General features: G+C 33.7%; 1 protein-coding gene across 1 annotated transcript in view; it reads left to right on the top strand.

Moving 5' to 3' along the window:
• The first annotated feature begins 2771 nt into the window (after positions 1 to 2771).
• The window catches only part of LOC129939443 (developmental protein eyes absent), a 153845-nt gene continuing 138533 nt past the window's right edge, over positions 2772 to 18083 (top strand). Inside the window, exon 1 of the mRNA XM_056047460.1 lies at positions 2772 to 3465. Coding sequence (XP_055903435.1) covers positions 3412 to 3465 — 54 coding nt within the window. The 5' untranslated portion in view covers positions 2772 to 3411. The remainder of the gene's footprint in view (positions 3466 to 18083) is intronic.

Below are 18083 nucleotides of genomic sequence, written 5' to 3'. Positions count from 1 at the left end.
CCAAAATAATTTTATGCAATGAAGGCTTATGCTTTTGACATCCGGTAGGATTTTGAAGAAAATTGAAGTACCGGTTTTTTAAATCAAAAATCAAACAAAAAAATACTAAAAAGTTGGTAAAAATTAATTTTCGACATGAATATTTTAGCAATAAGATATTTGCGCAAAACTTTTTAGTAAATTGTTAAGTTAATTTTAAAGGATTTTAACATATCATCCCTCAGAATTTTGCTTAGGTTAAACCCATTTTTACTTTAAGCTATTCTTTAAATCCATATAACATCTGTACAATTATTCTTATAAGAACAGTAGATCGAGTGGTCCATCGGTCAACAGTTGGGAATTCCAATTAATAGGTCCGTTTAAGCGTATTTGCTTTGTTTATTTTCATTAACTGTCACTTTTTAGACATGTTTGGATGCTCATTTTTTTTATAAAAGCCAATTACCAATTAACTAGTTAGAAAAAAAAGAAGAGGAAGGCTTACAATTTTGCTAATTAGTAAATTGTTAAAACATTAACAATAGACTGTTTAAAATTTTGCTGCAATGTATTTAACAGTCTGTCAAATGCTTATAATAATCCAACTGTCACTTTTTTTACTACACAATATTGGTAAACATTAATGCTCGATTCTAGATATCTCTAGATATAGGTAACCTTAGCTAATGGTCTAAGAAAAATTAAAAACGAAACTTAGTAAAAATTGGGTTTCGGACAAAAATCTTGCCACCGGAACTAGGCTTTCAAACAACTGGTTCTGTTCGAAATTCGTATAAGCTAATTTTGCTAAGAAATGAAGTTAGATACTGATGCATCCACAAAAACTTATTGTAGTTCCGTATTAACCAACAGAGAGATATGATTACTGTTTTTTCGTTTATCAACTGAAGAATCATGATGTACAGGAGCTGTTTTTTCAACAAGACGGTGCAAAATGTCACATAGCTCGTGCCATACTTGGTTTATTATAGAAATCTTTTGGGATTTAACCCAGCTTGACTGTTTTCTGTAAGTATATGTGAAGAAAAGATTGACTACTTGGAGGACAATATATAACGACCACAGATGTTGACAAAAAGTCACCAAAAATTGGACCTCTAGATTAGATAATACCCGAAGCATATGTGGCGATCATATAATTATATCAAAAGTTAAATTTGAATTATAATGCAAAAAGATACTCCTTAATGTGATTTAGTGAAATCGTCTGGTTTATATGCCATTAAAAAAGTTTTAAGCTTTAAAAAGAACACCTTTAAACAATGTAGACCATTCGGAAATAAATAAACGTTGATTTAAATTTTCTTTAAATGGTTTATTTAAACTATTTAAATATGTTGTATTTATTTTGAAAAATTGTTAACCCGTAGGATTTAACGTGCCTAAAGTTAGAAACATACGCAAAACTATGTCATTTCAAAAATTCGTATTTAATGAATTATTTTTAAATACCTAATCCTTACATTTTATTAACTTGCTCTTATGACCTATTTTTACACAATCTTCGAAATTTAATATTGATACGTCTTATTCAAAGTTTTAACATCTAAATAATTATATTCTTTCAAATTTTTTTTTTGTCAAAATAAATCCTCCACCTTTTTCTGTTGACCAAATAGAATACACATTTGCATCTACAAATGAAGAAGACTCACTTTTGATGGATGAATATTAAAATCACTCAATATTTCACTCATGCGTCTAATTCAACCCTCTATCTATTTAACATTTATATTCAAACACAATTTCCAGAAACATACAACACAATACAATCAAAGAAATCTTAAAACACCATAAACATCATCAACGCCCTCTGTATAACAAAAAATAGATGAATCTCCCCAACATTAAAAAAGCTCTTTCTCTCTCTCTCTCTCTTGGTCTATGTACAAAACTGTGCTTCTCTTTACCTTGCGCTTAAAGTGACATTTAACAGAACTGTCATGTCAGTCACTCTATGCAAGCAAGCATATCAGAAAAAATAAAACGTTGCGTATAGGCCAGACTATACTATACCCAGGCCTACAGCTTATATCCTAAATGCTACTCTATGTTTACCTTCCAGAACATTAAAAAGAAACCAAACTTTAAGACACAAATTAAGTATCGCTAGATTCCGCACATATACGGCCAATTGACGCTGACCACTTCCGACTGACAGTACAGACGGTATACAAAAGACGACGACGCTACGCTGCGCTGGCGCTGGTGCTGTACGCAGTGTGTGCCCTAACCACAGTAGTATTGACTTGTGCTACCCGAAGGCAGGCTTGACAGGAGGCTCTCAGCTTTTAGATCTCACATGCAAAATCGCCCCATTCGTGCGGTCTCATAGTCATCGCTGTCCGTCGCGCCGATGTGTAATATGTACATGTGTTGTTGTTGTTGTGTATGGATAGATCAACCAAACCAAAACAGTTTCCGCAGTTTGTGCTCAATTGTTTCGCGTTTGTTCCGCTGAATGGTGTGTTGTTCGCATGACAGTGACAGTTGTGTTTCTTTTTTATTTGTTGTCAACACATTTGATTAATTTTAAATTCATCCCAAAGGAATATACAGTTTTGTGTGTCTTTATGCATGTCAACAGTTTTAGGCTAAATTAATCATCAAAATAAAAACATATAAAGATACAAATTAAACAATGACACACTTGTTCATTAATTTTTTTGACAAGAATCGAGGAATTCGAATGACGACACGACACGCCACGCCACGCCATCTATTCCAATACCAAACTCATCAACTAAACAAAACGATTTAAAGCCATATCGTCGATAAACGACCTACCGACGGACGGTGTAGACGACGACAACGGACAACTGGATGACAAATTGAGTGCTTCATTTCAAAATACATGGATCATTTTTCAAACAGAACGGAATTAATAAAAAACAAACATATCTAAGCATTAGTTCCGTCTGAGTTACATAAGATCGCAGGAGTGCATTTTGAAGTGTCAAATGTGGGTCATCACATCTCATATTCACTTATTTTTGTTTCATATGATTATTTAATGTGATGTGCGTTCTTCTTTTGTCATGCTCTCTTATTTCGGAAGTGTTAAGGCCATAAATGAATTTTAATTATTCGCCGTAATTCATGTTGGTGTTCTTAATTGACGGATGTTTGACACAGTGAATAAATTATTTAACTAGGTGACGTTTTGCCGACGGGAAAAAATACTTATTTATGATTGTTATTGAAAATGATTTTGAAAAGTTAATGTCATTTATGTAGTCTAAAGTTATTTAGATAGAAGTGAAGTAATAAGTCTTTGTTTCAAAAATATACATATTTTCAAAATTAACATCAATTTTAAGTGGAACTTAGTTGGTACACGTAAAGCTTTTGGGATAATTGAAGTGGAATTGGAGGTGTGGGTGTTTTGGTAAACGCCACCAGTAGAATATGTTGTATAATGTACCCTGTTATAACAACTTTACAACGCTGGATTACTACAAGGTGAGTCTTAATCGATCATTTAAATCCGTTTATTGTTTTGACTGTTAACAAGTATTGAACAAATAAAAGTTGTTTGGGTAATCGAAAAAAAACTTAATGTATTTCTGAAAATGAAAACTACTTTCCGAAAAGTGTATACGGAAAAAAGTTTAGCAAAACAATTGAAAACCTTAAAGACTACCTAAACATTCTCCTCTTACCCGGAAAATGGATGAAATTTGTTCGATGGTATCTCGGAAGGAAGCTATTAGTCGAAATAAAGTTGGCTTCCAAGAGGTAAGGTTACTATAGATTAGGTCAACATCCACCTACTCGGCTCGTTCTATCTAGTCTTTAAACCTTCCAATTCGGGATTAGATTGTTTGAAGAACTACTTTCTTTGGAAGACGATAAGTTGGCATATCCAGAACTAGTTTGGCGTACTCGAAGGAAGGTGGAAAATCCGTTTTATGTAAAATCTGAGCAGTTTTTTCACTTGTTCATATTTCAACCTCCCCAAGCTTGCGCGGCATAAAACATAACTGATTCCGATATAGCTTCAAAGACCCTGAATTTACTAGCATGCGTAATTTCCTTATTATTTAAGCATTGCTTCCACTCTACGTTTATAGCTGTTTCGCCTTAACAAGTTTATCAGTGAGATGTTTTTCCATACTAAGTTCTTAGTAAAGCAGACTCCTACAAATTTGTATTCTTTCACCAACTCCCCTTTTTCACCATTATAGTTACATTGCTTACTTCCACCTGACCTTCCACAGGCATTCTTAAAAACCATCACATTGGATTTATTTAAGTAGGTTTTAAACAAATAGGTTCCACCTTTTACAATATTCAGCAAGTTTATTTATCATTAGCTGAAGGGACTGCGGAGTATATGTGAGCCAAACAATGTCGTCAGCGAAAAGAAGAGCTTTAATGTTAACGCCTGCGTAATCGATTCCTGCTGGTAATGCCTCGACTATATCATCAATGGAGAGTGCAAACAATCTTGGACTGAGGGCACAGCCCTGTCTAACTCCCGATTTCGTTTGGAACCATTCTGATAAGCATTGGTTATTCCATACCAATATTAATGCTTTGGTAGGCTTGTATAAATTTGGCAGTACTGTATCGAATTTAAGTGATATTCTTATCTGGAAAAGCTTGTAAAATAGGTTATTGCGATCGACGGTGGCGAACGCAGCTTTAAAATCAACAAAAAATGCAAAAAGTTTCTTATTTCTCGATAGAAATGAGTCAGCAATCGAGCGGAGTACAAAAATGTGATCGACGGTGGAGTATCCCGATCTGAAGCCAGCTTAGAACTCGCTTAGCAGATTATTAAAATGTATTCATTTATTTAAACGACTGAGCATAATTGAAGAGTATGACAAGATCAAAAACGAGATTCCTCTGTAGTTTTCCCAAACTTCAGTGCTTCCCATCTTGTGGATTGCAAAAATCAAGGAATCGCTGAACTGATTTGGGATGGTTCCTTCCTCAAAGATTTGGTTGAATACTGCTGTTAGAGAAACAACAAGAGTTTCTGTACCATATCTGTAGAATTCTGCGGTTATAACATCTGAGCCCACAGCCTTTCGATCCTTTTAGTTGTTTATCGATATAAACACTCCTTCCTTTGAAATTGGAGCACCCACCATATTATTTTTGAAGCCATGTTTGGCATACTGATTCAGAAACTTATTGGGTGCATTTGAGTTTAACAATTGTTCGAAATAGTTCGAAATATATCATCAAGTCTATTTGAATTAAGATCCGGGCTAGTAGTAAATTTTGTTCCATTAAGTTTTTGGACAAGTTTCCAAAACTCAGACGACTTGTTACACTTTACAAGCTGATGTGCTTGGGCTTCTGAATAGTCTTTTTTTTTTTAGGCAGAGAAGTTTATAATTCTGATAATACTCCACGTAACGGTCTTTCGAAAAATATTTATTATACTTTCGATATGCGATAAGCGTAAGAAAGGCTTCTCGCCTGCATGCATTCCTTGTCAAACCAAGGTTCTCTATATTCAGTTTTTACTTGCGACATATAGGAACTATATGGCAAGTTTTGCATTCGTGCAAAATTTCGAACTCGAGATTTTAATCAAACATGATATTACGATGGTAGAGAAGTCGAAAAAAGTGGGTCCCGCGATTCCGTCCGGTCGGTTTTGTCTGTCTGTCCACGCTCCTACAGCCTAAACCATTGGGTCGATTGAGTTCAAACTTAGAAGTTAAGGTTTTGAGCAGATTCGCGTTAGGCGTTTTTTTCATTTTTTTTTTAAGATCGAAACTAACAGTGGCCCCCATACAATTTTTTTGGTCAAAAACCGAAAATTCGAATTTTCTCAAAAACAAACCGATAGATTTTTTTTAAATTTTCTTTAAAATTTTATTTTTTAACTTGGCTTCTTTTTATAAGAAAACCATATTTTTGTATTGCTCAGGAAAGGTACCGCTCATAGAACCGTTATTTTGTTTTTTAATTTTCTCAGCAACTTATGAACTGATTTTAATAATTTTTTTTCTCAATAAGCTCCCATATTGCCTTAACAATATTTGATTAACAAAAAGACAATTTTTAATCGTTTGGATTTTTTAAAAAATATTGAATTTTTATTTTTCAAAACTCTATATCTCAAAAACGGGTCAACAATTTTTTACGAAACTCAAACGTAAGACGTATATTTACAATCACTAAACAACTGCATTCCAAAAATATTTTTAGAACAGAATTGGAAAATTTTATATATAAAAAATTAATTTAAAAAAAAACCGCTCTAACGATTTTCAAAAAAAAAATTTGAAAAATCAACGGTTTTTTTATTTATAAAATGGCATTTAAATTTTTGAAGACAAACTTATTTTTCAGGTAAAATTTTGAATCTTAAAATATTATTTTTTAAAATATTTTTAATGTGCATGAGCCCGAAAGAGCGCATTATTTTGACAAAATTGTAATTACATTCCTATCTTTCATCCAAATTAATACATTTGGTACACATTTATATGATATATTTAATCAACAATCTATTTTAAAGAGTCTATCAAGAAGTATTATCTTGGTAACTTTGTATATATGATTTTAAAATATTATTCTTTACGAATAAGGTTGTCTCACACATGAATAAAAAATATAAAAAAATAAATACTTAGTATACCTACAAGTTAAAGAAACTGGCCAGAGAGAGTATATGTATTTTCTATTAGAATCACTTTTTCAACGCATAAACATTGTACCTATTTATAAAGGTATTACGTCCGACTTCTACAACTACTGCTTACGTGTCACTTCATAACTAAAATCCCAAACGCACAAAAGCCTGACTGTAAACAACACATGAACAGCAATTTCTTGTACTTGTTCGTATGCTTGTTTTTTAAAACTTTAGTGAAAAAAATAGACTGAACGTAATAACTCCATGTTTTTCGCTGAAAACTTATGAAGGAATGTAGTATGTACCTTCTAGCCACCAATAGCATTCCTTCATTATCATCATAAACATGTCCTTATCTCTTTATCTGCATAAAGCTAAGCACGCCAAGTGAACTATTCTATGGTCGTTTTAGACATCTACCTGCTACCTAACTACACAACCAATAGGCGATCGCCTTGCAATTTAAACATTCATGGTCTGCCTCCTTCTTATCTTATTTATTTTCCATCCTGGTTCTTCTAATATGAAATTACAATAAAGCTATCTAAAGGAAAAAAGCTTTTAAGGAACAAGTTGAATCTACATGAATCGCATCGTAGCTTTATACATAATAGAAACCATTTTTCATATACAAAGATCGTACCCAAGTAAAAGCAGACTAATGAATGTAAATAAAAACAAATATCGGTAAAAGATCCTAAACAGCTGACTTAAGCATGCCAAAGTTTGTTTCATCCCCTTATTAGATACAATATTAAGCCATTTTGTTTGTTATATGAACTGCATTGATATAAATAAAACAAAAACAAATTCATCAACCTTCATATGGAAGCTCTTTATGTGAAAACTTATACGGGGATAGACTCAAATAGAATGAAGGAAATTGTGTAAACTTTTTGGGTCGGAAATTAATTATCTCCCTTTTTCTGCTGTCTGCTTATGGGAATAGAAATAATATTTTTCTCTCGCTCCCGCTGAATTTCTCCACTTTCGATACTAACGCCACGCCAACTACTCGGCATCTGGTCGCCCTAAAAGTTTTTGCTCATGAGAGTACTATGGTTTTCATATACAAAGATCGTGCGGTTTTTTTGACAATTCAAATGGCATTTATATCTTTGAAGCCAAACTTATTTTACAGGTATATTTTTAAATCTCATATAAGTACTTTTTTAAACAGACTCTTTGCATACAGGAGCAAGTTCGTGCGACCCAGTCGTGCATTTTATTTTTGACTGTTATTCGGTATATGGTATGGTCCTTTAATGCTTTTTCCAATTTTGTTCAGGCTTGCGTCATATTGTTCCATCATCAAATTCCATCTAAACGTGTTCTATAGTTGGATGCATATTCGTTTGACCAGCGTAGTTTGGGAATCAGTTGCATCTGTACATTGGTTTAATTTTTACTTGCGAAATATAGGAACTATATGGCAAGTTTTGCATTCGTGCAAAATTTCGAACTCGAGATTTTAATCAAACATGATATTACGATGGTAGAGAAGTCGATCCCCGCGATTCAGTCCGGTCGGTTTTGTCTGTCTGTCCACGCTCCTACAGCCTAAGCCATTGGGTCGATTGAGTTCAAACTTTGAAGTTAAGGTTTTGAGCAGATTCGCGTTAGGCGTTTTTTTCATTTTTTTTAAAGATCAAAACTAACAATTTTTCTGGTAAAAAACGAAAATTCGAATTTTCTCAAAAACAAACCGATAGATTTTTTTTTAAATTTTCTCTAAAATTTTATTTTTTGACTTGGCTTCTTTTAATAAGAAAAACATATTTTTGTATTTCTCAGGAAAGGTACTGCTCCTATAACCGTAATTTTGTTTTTTTAATTTTCTCAGCAACTTATGAACTGATTTTAATAATTTTTTTTCTGAATAAGCTCTTATCGTGCCTAAACATTATTTGATTAAGAAAAATGCAATTTTTCTTTTTTTGGATTTTTTAAAAAAATATAATTTTTTTTTTCAAAATTCGATATCTTAAAAACGGACCAACATTTTTACAAAATTCAAATGTATAGCGTATATTTACAATTACTTTACAACTGCATACCAAACATATTTTAAAATTTATATATAAAAAATAAATTTGAAAATTAAGGGTTTTTGATTTATAAAATAGCATTTAAATTTTTGAAGACAAACTTATTTTTCAGGTGGAATTTTGAATCTTAAAATATTTTTTTAAATTATTTAAGTAAATTATTTTGACAAAATTTGAATTAATTTCTTATCTTTTATCCAAATTAATGCATTTGGTACACATTTATGTATTTTTATAACTATAACTATTAGGGCCGTGTAGCACCACTGCATCGGATTATATGTTGAATTAATATCTTGGTACTTTTGTATATATGATTTTAAAATATTACTCTTTAAGAAGAGCACAAGAGCCTGACCGAACCAACACATGAATAGCAATTTCTTGTACTTTAACGAAAAAAATAAACTGAACGTAATAGCTCCATGTTTGCGCTGAAAACTTGTAGGAAAGAAGAAATGTGATTGGGTTGTAGTAAGTACCTTATACGTACCAATAACATTCTTTCACTATCATCATAAACATGTCATTATCTATCTATCGGCATAAAGCTGAGCACGCCAAGAGAACTATTCTATGTTCGTTTTAGACACCTACCTAACTACACAACCAATAAACGATCACTTTACAATTTAAACATACATATTCTTCCTCTTTCTTATCTTCCGATAATTTACTTTCCATCCTGTTTTTTCTAATATGAAATTAAAATAAGACAATTCAAAGGAAAAAAGTTTTGAACGAAATATTTGAAAACATAAACAATTGTTTTCGTTAAGTACGCTTACAAGTATATTTGTGTCTTGGGATGAATTGCTCGTTTTTTTTTGAAAAATCTAATGGCATTTATATCTTTGAAGACAAACTTATTTTACAGGTATATTTTAAAATCTTCTATAGGTACTTTTTTAAACAGACTTTTTGCATACAGGAGCAAGTTCGTGCGACCCAGTCGTGCATTTTATTTTATTTCCCGTTAGTAAAGGATATACAAAGCGGCATGTGGTCTGAAAACGGTTTCTTTTCTATTTCCAGATTTTTAACAACTGTTCTCCAGGCACCACATTAGGTTTTCAAAGAATGTCTCCTCAAAAATAAAATTACAAGAAACAATTTAAACATTTTATTAGTTTCGGAAAGCTATCAATAGTTATGAGTCTTTCATTGGCTCTATTCGAAGTAAATTGAACAAACTTTGAATGATAATTTTTTTGGAGTTAATTTTGTATTGCTGATTTCGAAACAAAACTTTGATTTTAACTATTTGATCAAGTTTTAAAAATACCTGTTTTTAACATTATTTGTATATATTTAAGTATTATATTGAACAAAACAGAAAGAACAGGATTAAAGATTTGGAACCCATCATGTGACAAAAAAAGCTACTTCAAAAATTCAGATTGCCTCAAAAAGCCTTATATTCGTATAGTTTCGAATTTTCAATAGTAATATCTTAAAAACCTGACGTGATACATTAATTTTGAAGTTAGATTTAAGTTAAAACCAACAAAACCCATTATTAAAGTGAAATTTCATTCCCAGTAACAAAACCTTTTCGAAAAATGTAATGATTTTAAATATTTTGAAATGCTGAAATGCTTGTATAGTAGTATTTGTAGTACCCGTGGCATGATGCGTTGCACTGTCATGCAAGGGGCCTTGGGTTCAATCCCTGCCTGTGCCACCTTAATTTAAAAAAAATTAATTTTCGCGGGTACTGCTTCTTGCGAGGAATTGACAAATTCTTCAAGAGTAATTCTTGTTATGAAAAAGTGCTTTCTCAAATTAGCCGTTCGGATTCGGCCTAAAATTGTTGGTCCCTTCCATTCCTGAAAACAGTACTCGCACACAGGAATGGTTGAGAGTTGTAAGTCACTAGGTCCTGGTTCACAAGGGACTGTTGCGCCAACCAATTTTATTTATTTAGATTTGTATACTTCTTATCACGGAAGTACAAATCAACAGAAAAATATCGTATTCGCTGATGCTTTTGAAGAATTTGAGCAAAGAGAGGATTAAATAATAATAGAAGTGCTAATGTTACGGTTAAAGTGTTCAAGGGGAGGAATGCAACTGGCTATTTCTCTAGAGTACAAACCGTTAAGGTGAGACAAGAAACATTTCGACTATGTTCAAGCAACGTAAATGATCTTATGATGGTAATATTACCAACCAATCTGAATGCTCTTAGTTTAATACTGTCCAAGAGGCTTAAGTTAGTTGCAGGAGCACCAGCCCAGATATGAGATTTATACTCAAGCTTTAAAATAAATAAAACAATTTGGTGGCGCAACAGTCCGTAGAGAACCAGGGCCTTGTAACTTACAACTCACAACCATTCCTGTGTGCAAGTAATGGCAGGGATGGAGGGACCTACAATTTATATGCCAAATCCGAACGGCTATTTTTAGAAAGCACTTTTTATTGACAAGAATTACTCTAATAGAATTTGTCAATTCCTCGCAAGAGGCTGCACCCGTGAATAAAACATCAGGTGGTACAGGCAGGGATCAAACCCAAGACCTCTCGCATGACAGTCCCCAACGCACTAACCATCATGCCACGGGTACTACTTATACTCAAGCTTTGGACACATATACATAAGTCTTGTAGATAACAGCCAGATCAGAGGGGGAGAAAAATTTCATGAATCGCCTTAGAAAACATAAACATCCTGCGGTATTTTTGGCGAAATCGCGTATGTGGTCGTTCCACAAAAGGTGGTTGGTGCTATATATACCGAGAATGTCGAGATATTCAGTCTCCTCGAATGCAAGTGCCATCTATGGATAATGGCAAGGGGTTCATATCTCGCTTTAACGGTACTTCATGATAGCATTAAATTCCACGCGGTTGTTTATTCCCCATTGTACAATGCTGTGTAGGGTGGAATCTAATGACCTCATCTGAAGAAGAGGTATGTGAATCTGAAAACTAATACGAAAAACTAAGAGTACTATCGTCAGCGAAACAATGTATTAGATTAACAGTTGCAGACAGGAGATCATTACTAATCCAATGAAGCAGGGATTCATGAAAACCATTAAGAAGCTTTTGATCTTCGAGATATTTCTAAGGCTGATAAATGCAGGTTTTCAACCGCATTTTACTTATAGATTTGAAAAGGTTCATATGTTTGAAAAATCATTGCATAGGTCTAAAGAGTGTTGGTAGCGTTCAGCGCAAAGAATTTGGATTACAAATTTGGAAAACATCCTAAGCAATTCAAGAACAAATCTGAGCGGCTGGATCTGCCCCAAGATTTATTTATTGAAATAAAAAGATTCTTTAGGAATCCACAAATTTTCATGGCGCTGACAGGTTCTAAAAATTCTATATTTTAGAAAAATTTTGTTCGAACAGATCTTCTTTGCATTTTTATTGTTTTGCGTTAGTAATTTTAAGATATATTTTCTCTCTTTTTTTTATTTTGACTAGCAATGTGTTTCACTTTAGACTTATTAGCCTTATAATATATTTTTTTTACTGATGAATGAAAAACTTGAAAAAAAAAAATTAATTCAAAATAAATCCCATTGTGTGCCTATGGATGACATTGACTGCCCGTCAAAGTCATGTTCAAAGAACAAGAAGTCCTAGAAGTGTTATAGTTTATTTTTATTCTTTATTTTAGTTCTGCCTTAGTTGTACACAGTCTTCACCTAACACATATAGAAGTTTCAAAAATACCTTTTATGAATATATTTTCTTTGAGGGTTAATGGATTGTTGCTTTAGGTATTCTTTGAAGAAATAATTCTCGATTTTACTTGCTGACAACTCCACTTCTTTTTTATTATTCTTTCCTGTTGTTTAATAAGTAAAATTGCGTTCAAGTATAAATAATAGGGTAGGATGAAATATTTATATTTATTTATTGCAGGGTACAAGAATAGCAGTGAAATAAAGTGAAGCCTTAAAAGAAAAATATGGGTTTTTTGTTTAATATGCGTGCGAGTATATTGCACCTACATTTCTTATTAATGAATAAAATAAAATTACAACTTATACACATATTTTGTAAAGTCTTCCATTTTTAAAATTAAATTTCAACAAATTTCACTAAGATATCAATAAAATTTGTTGAAATTTAAAACAATATTTTTCATTAGATGAAATTAGTTTGAAGGCAATATCTTTTATAAAAGTTTTTTCAATTGGGGCGGGTAGATTTTGGCGCCCCTTGGCGGCGATTTTGTTTTTGGTGACACCTGTCAAATCTTTTGTTTATTATTCAGCTGTTTATGCCAAATCATCATGTCAAGTTACACGATTGAACAGCACGTTCAAATGATAAAACTTTATATTATCAAAATGAGTATTCGTTACGGTAGACGTGGTGGCCCTTTATAGTCATTTCTTCAACGTTTGGTGGAACGCAAGATCGGCCGAGAACATCGCATTTAGAAAATGCTTAAAGTTTAGAAATCTTTGTAGGCTAATAATTAAGTGCGGTACTGTAATTGTTACTTCTCATAAATAAAACATGTTTTTTTTAGGGGTATATAATTTTTTGTCCTTAGATCTTCTCGCTCTAAACCATATCGACTAAATCCTTGTACCAAAATTGGTTTTAAAGACCAACAAGTTAAAAAAACGTCAAAAACCCGAAGCGAATGTCGTAACTACCAATTAAGTTTGAAATAAAATGGCACCTTTATTTGTTCTTATCATTTTCCCCAAAAGAATTTTTTTATTTTAATAATTTTAAGAAAATAGCCAAGCTATCACGTAACCTGACACTTTACCTTTACCAAACGTTTCCTTCAATAATTCGATATCTTGTTGAAACCACAGTTAATGAACAAACAAGTCAGTAATTATGGCTTTATCATTGATAACGGTTATCATTAAGGGTAACGTTGTGGCCAACATCGTTTTTAAAGAAGTATGGATAAATTATTCTATCATCCCAAAAAGGACACCAAACAGTAAGTGATTGAAGATGAAACGATGTCTCAACTTATAAAGGGTGATTTTTAAAAAGCTATAGGAAAGTTTAAAAAAAAAAACACATACAATTCAGAAAAATGCATGAAATCTTTATTAGAATCTATAGTACGGTTAATTGACGGTTGACTTTGACTACGTCTCAAATGGTCCATCCGCTTAGTCCAATTTTGGCTTACACTTTCCAACATTTCGGCCGGTATCTCACAAATAAATGCTTCAATGTTGTTTTCCAATGCATTAATTGAAGCGGACTTGTAAAGACATGAGCTTTAACATAGCCCCACAAAAAATAGTCAAAAGGCGTTAAATCGCACAATCATGGCGGCCAATAGACCGGTCCCGAACGTGAAATAATATGTTCACCGAACTCGTCTCTCAATAAGTCCATTGCTGAGCGTGCTGTAAGGCATGTGGGAACGTCTTGTTGAAACCACATCTCATGCAACTCAAGTTCTTGCATTTTGGTCAGCAAAAAAGTTAAATATCATCTCACGGTAGCGCTCACCATTTACAGTTACGTTACGATTCACATCATCTTTGAAGAAGTACGGCCCAATGATGCCACCAGCCCATAAACCGCACCAATCTGTGACTTTTCTGGATAAATTGGTAGCTCTTGCAATCCTTTTGACCTAAATTCACTCCAAAATCGACAATTTTGCTTATTTACGTACCCATTGGGCCAGCCAAAAATGAGGTTCATCGCTGAACACAATTTCTCAGTAAAACAGTGGATCTTCGGCCAACTTTCCAAAAGCCCATTCACCAAAAATTTTACGTTGCAGTTGGTCGTTCGGCTTCGATTCTTGCGTCAGCTGTATTTTGAAAGATATCACACCTAAATCCTTCAGCAAAATGTTCCACGTTGTTGATTAACAGTGTCCAATTTCTGCGAACGGGGACAAATCGATAATTGATGGTCATCGTTAACACTGGATGATACAGCTGCGACATTTTCTTCAGTTCGCACTTTTGTTGGTGGTTTAATGTCCAATAATGTAAATTTGTCACAATAGCCCGAATAGCCGCTTCAATGGGCCGATTAAACTGACCATAAAATGGAAGAAGCGCCCTATGAACTTTCTTAACAGAGCACCCATTTTGATAATAAAATTCAATAATTTGCAAGCGTTGTTCGTTTGTAAGACGATTCATGGTTTAATTATAGACCAAACTGAAGATGTTTGACAGTGAAACAAAACACAAAACGTGCGTCAGCTGTTCAAATCAGTGTTGCCAAAAAGATAATAGCTAAAAAACCACCCTTTACTTAAAGATCAACGTTACTTGAAATACGGCAGTTTTGTTTATTGACGTTTTCATTCAACCAAAAGATGAACTTCATCGCTAAACAAACTTCGCTTTTTAAGCATTTCGAAGATCATAGGTTAGGTTAGGTTAAAGTGGCTGCGAATTCATAATCCACACACTTAGGCCAAAAGAAAAGGCCTATTGTGATACTACATGAATCTAGAAAATTACTTTCCACTAGTCGAACCATTTTGAGCTTTTTATAAAGCGAAGGATATATTTGATATCCTTTTCAGCTAGTTCACTGGGATTATCTAATGAGTATTCTCCCAAATGAAGTTTGCGTCTTAGTGAAAGAGCAGGGCAAATGCAGAGGAGGTGAGAGATTTTTTCCTCTTCTTCATCGACCATGCAGCTCCTGCAGAAGCCAATTGAGGCTACACCAAGTCGTATTGCGAGTCTGCCTATGAGACAGTGTCCCGTAAGGACACCCATTAGGGAGCTTATATGAAGTCTGCTTTGAGATAACAATTCTTTAGAGTGCTTTAGGTCCAGTGGAGGCCATATGAGTTTTGTGGCTTTGCATGTTGGTGAATTGTGCCACCTAGAGTTTGATCTCGCAAAAGCTGTTTCTTCTAGCAGAAGTTAACATGTAGCTATCGGTACCCCTATCTTCTCCCTTTCAGGTGAAATAAGTATGACGGTTCCATTTTTAGCGAGTTCATCGACTCTACAATTTCCTATGATGTTTCTGTGGCCCGGCAACCAACAGAGGTGAATGTTAAATTGCTGCGCCATCTCCATAGGAGACGATCGACAATCGAAGGCCGTTTGAGATTTGGTTGAGACACCGTCAAGGGATTTTATAGCAGCCTGACTGTCAGAGAAGATGCGGGTATCAGGAGTTGATGTCACGTTTTCTCTTAGCCGAGAGATAACCTCTTTGATCGCTAAAAGGCGGAACTCATTTGTCTTGGATCCATCTGTATAAAAATGGATGCATTTGTCATCCAGGAGTTTTTTTCGTCTTCCCATTCATCTCTGGATGGAATGGACACCTGGAAGGTTTTTCCAAATAGGGGTTAAGGAATAGTGTAGTCTATGTACTTTGGTATAGAACCAAAGAGGTTCAAAATGGTGGAGTGCCCCACATTGTTCTTGGTTGATTGAGATGAGGCGTTGAGTCTTATAGCTGTACTCTCTGCCTTTTGTTTGCTGAATATGTCGGGGGGTGTCAGATGGAGGAGAGTGTCCAACGCTGCTGAGGGTGCGGTTCTTAATTCCCCGCTTATGCAGAGACATGCAGTGCGTTGGACTCTGCTGAGTTTGTCGTAGTATATGACTTTCTCTAGTACAGTCCACCATACTGCAACCCCATACATAAGTATTGGTCGGATGAACGATGTGTATAGCCAATAGGTAATGCGAGGCTGAAAACTCCATTTACTACCTACGGTTTTCTTGCAAAGGAAAAGAGCTACTGATGTAGCTTTTTTAACTCTTTCCTGAATATTAGGTTTCCAACTTAATTTTTGCTATTTGGCTTTGTTGGTAAAAATTAGTGGTACAACTTTTATTGGAGGAGGTACAATTACTGGGATCTTGGGAGGATTAATACTTAGTCCGCAGTGTTCAGCCCATCTAGTTAGCATATTGAGTGCGTTTTGGAGAAGATCTCTCAGTGATCATAATTTCGAAAAAAAATTTGGCTCGGTCAACCGAAATCGGAAACATGGCGACGCTTAATAACGTTAAAACGTACTAGAAATCAAAACTGTATGATTTATAACATGGCCCGATGATAAGATTTATAAGAACCAATTTTAAGTAAAACGCTGAACAGAAGTTATATTTTTAATGAAAAAACAAAAAAAGGTTTATTCAATTCTTGTAAAATATAAGTGAAGACAGGGATTGGGATTTGGGATTCGTACAAAATTCCGATTGTGATGGAATTCGTGATAGGCTTGATTAGCAAACTTTATTGAATTTACAACTTGTTTTTAATTTTCCGATAGGAGTTGAGAATCTCCCTGAACACATAAACACCTTATGCAACCTAACCTCTGTACTACTGTAAAAACTATCTTTTCATTCATTAGATCTCACCATTTATACTTTTCGATAAATTCTTTTGTTAAATCTTTTATAGATATAAATCGTGCATTTTTATAAAGTGCACTTTCCCATCATGAAAATTACAACAGAAAATTCAACGGACAATGAAATCTCAACAATATAAACTTTACAATAAATAAAATATAAAATTTTATTGTAAAAATTTTGAATGAAATATTTGTCGGAATGAAAACTGTTCGTGACTCCTACTGTCAGTGAGTACAAAGTACAGAACCGACAGTCACAGTCATAAGGCGAAGATGAAAAATTCCCACCACCAACTACGAAAATAAAAAAAAATCTATTATTCTTAAAAATATAAATAAAAAATAAAAATAAATAGGAAACGGAATCACGATAAAGTGCAGGAATTTTACCTTTTCTATACCCATAACTATAGTTTTTGTTTAAGAGAGTGCCTATAGGTATACTTATATCCCTCTTGAACTCCTTTAAATACAACAAAAGATTATAGGATAAGATTTTGAAAGAATGAACAAGGGGGCGCCTGCGTTTAGGTTTAAGAAGACTCATAGACTCTCGAACCTAACAACACACAAATCAAGGTGTGATTCAGATTGAAATCGGCGCATTCATTTATATTCATTTGTTAAGGTATTTTTGTTTGAAGGAGAAGATGAAGAAGTATCTATCTCTAGAAAGATAGGTACTTCATCTTTCGTCAAGAGGGTGGTCGACACCGCATCTTGATGTAAGAACTCAAGAGCAGCATCATGTCTGTCTACTTAATAGTAGCTGATGAATGCCAATGAATATGTTTAATTTTTTTATTATTAGCGCGTATAATAAAAACTCGTCATCATCATCAGAGCAATTACAAGCTTTCAAGATCGAAATCGAAAGGCTTGTGATGACTTGAAGAGACATAATTGAGATCATTTTTTTTAGTTGTTTGGTGTTGTTTTAAAAATAAAACTTAAGACATGGTTACATGACACAAATGCGATGATAAGTCTTTAAATAATGGTCATTTCACTTCATAAATAACAGTTTAACATATGGACAGCTAAGCTTTTAAAGAGGTTGAGCAGGACTAGTAAAACAGAAGTTTATGAAGTGAAAAAAATTAACATTAGCTCTTTAGTC

Source organism: Eupeodes corollae, chromosome 1 (genome assembly GCF_945859685.1).
Source record: "Eupeodes corollae chromosome 1, idEupCoro1.1, whole genome shotgun sequence".
Classification (NCBI taxonomy): domain Eukaryota; kingdom Metazoa; phylum Arthropoda; class Insecta; order Diptera; family Syrphidae; genus Eupeodes; species Eupeodes corollae.
The sequence above is the reverse complement of the archived record's forward strand: the minus strand, read 5'-3'. Positions and strand labels throughout refer to the sequence as shown.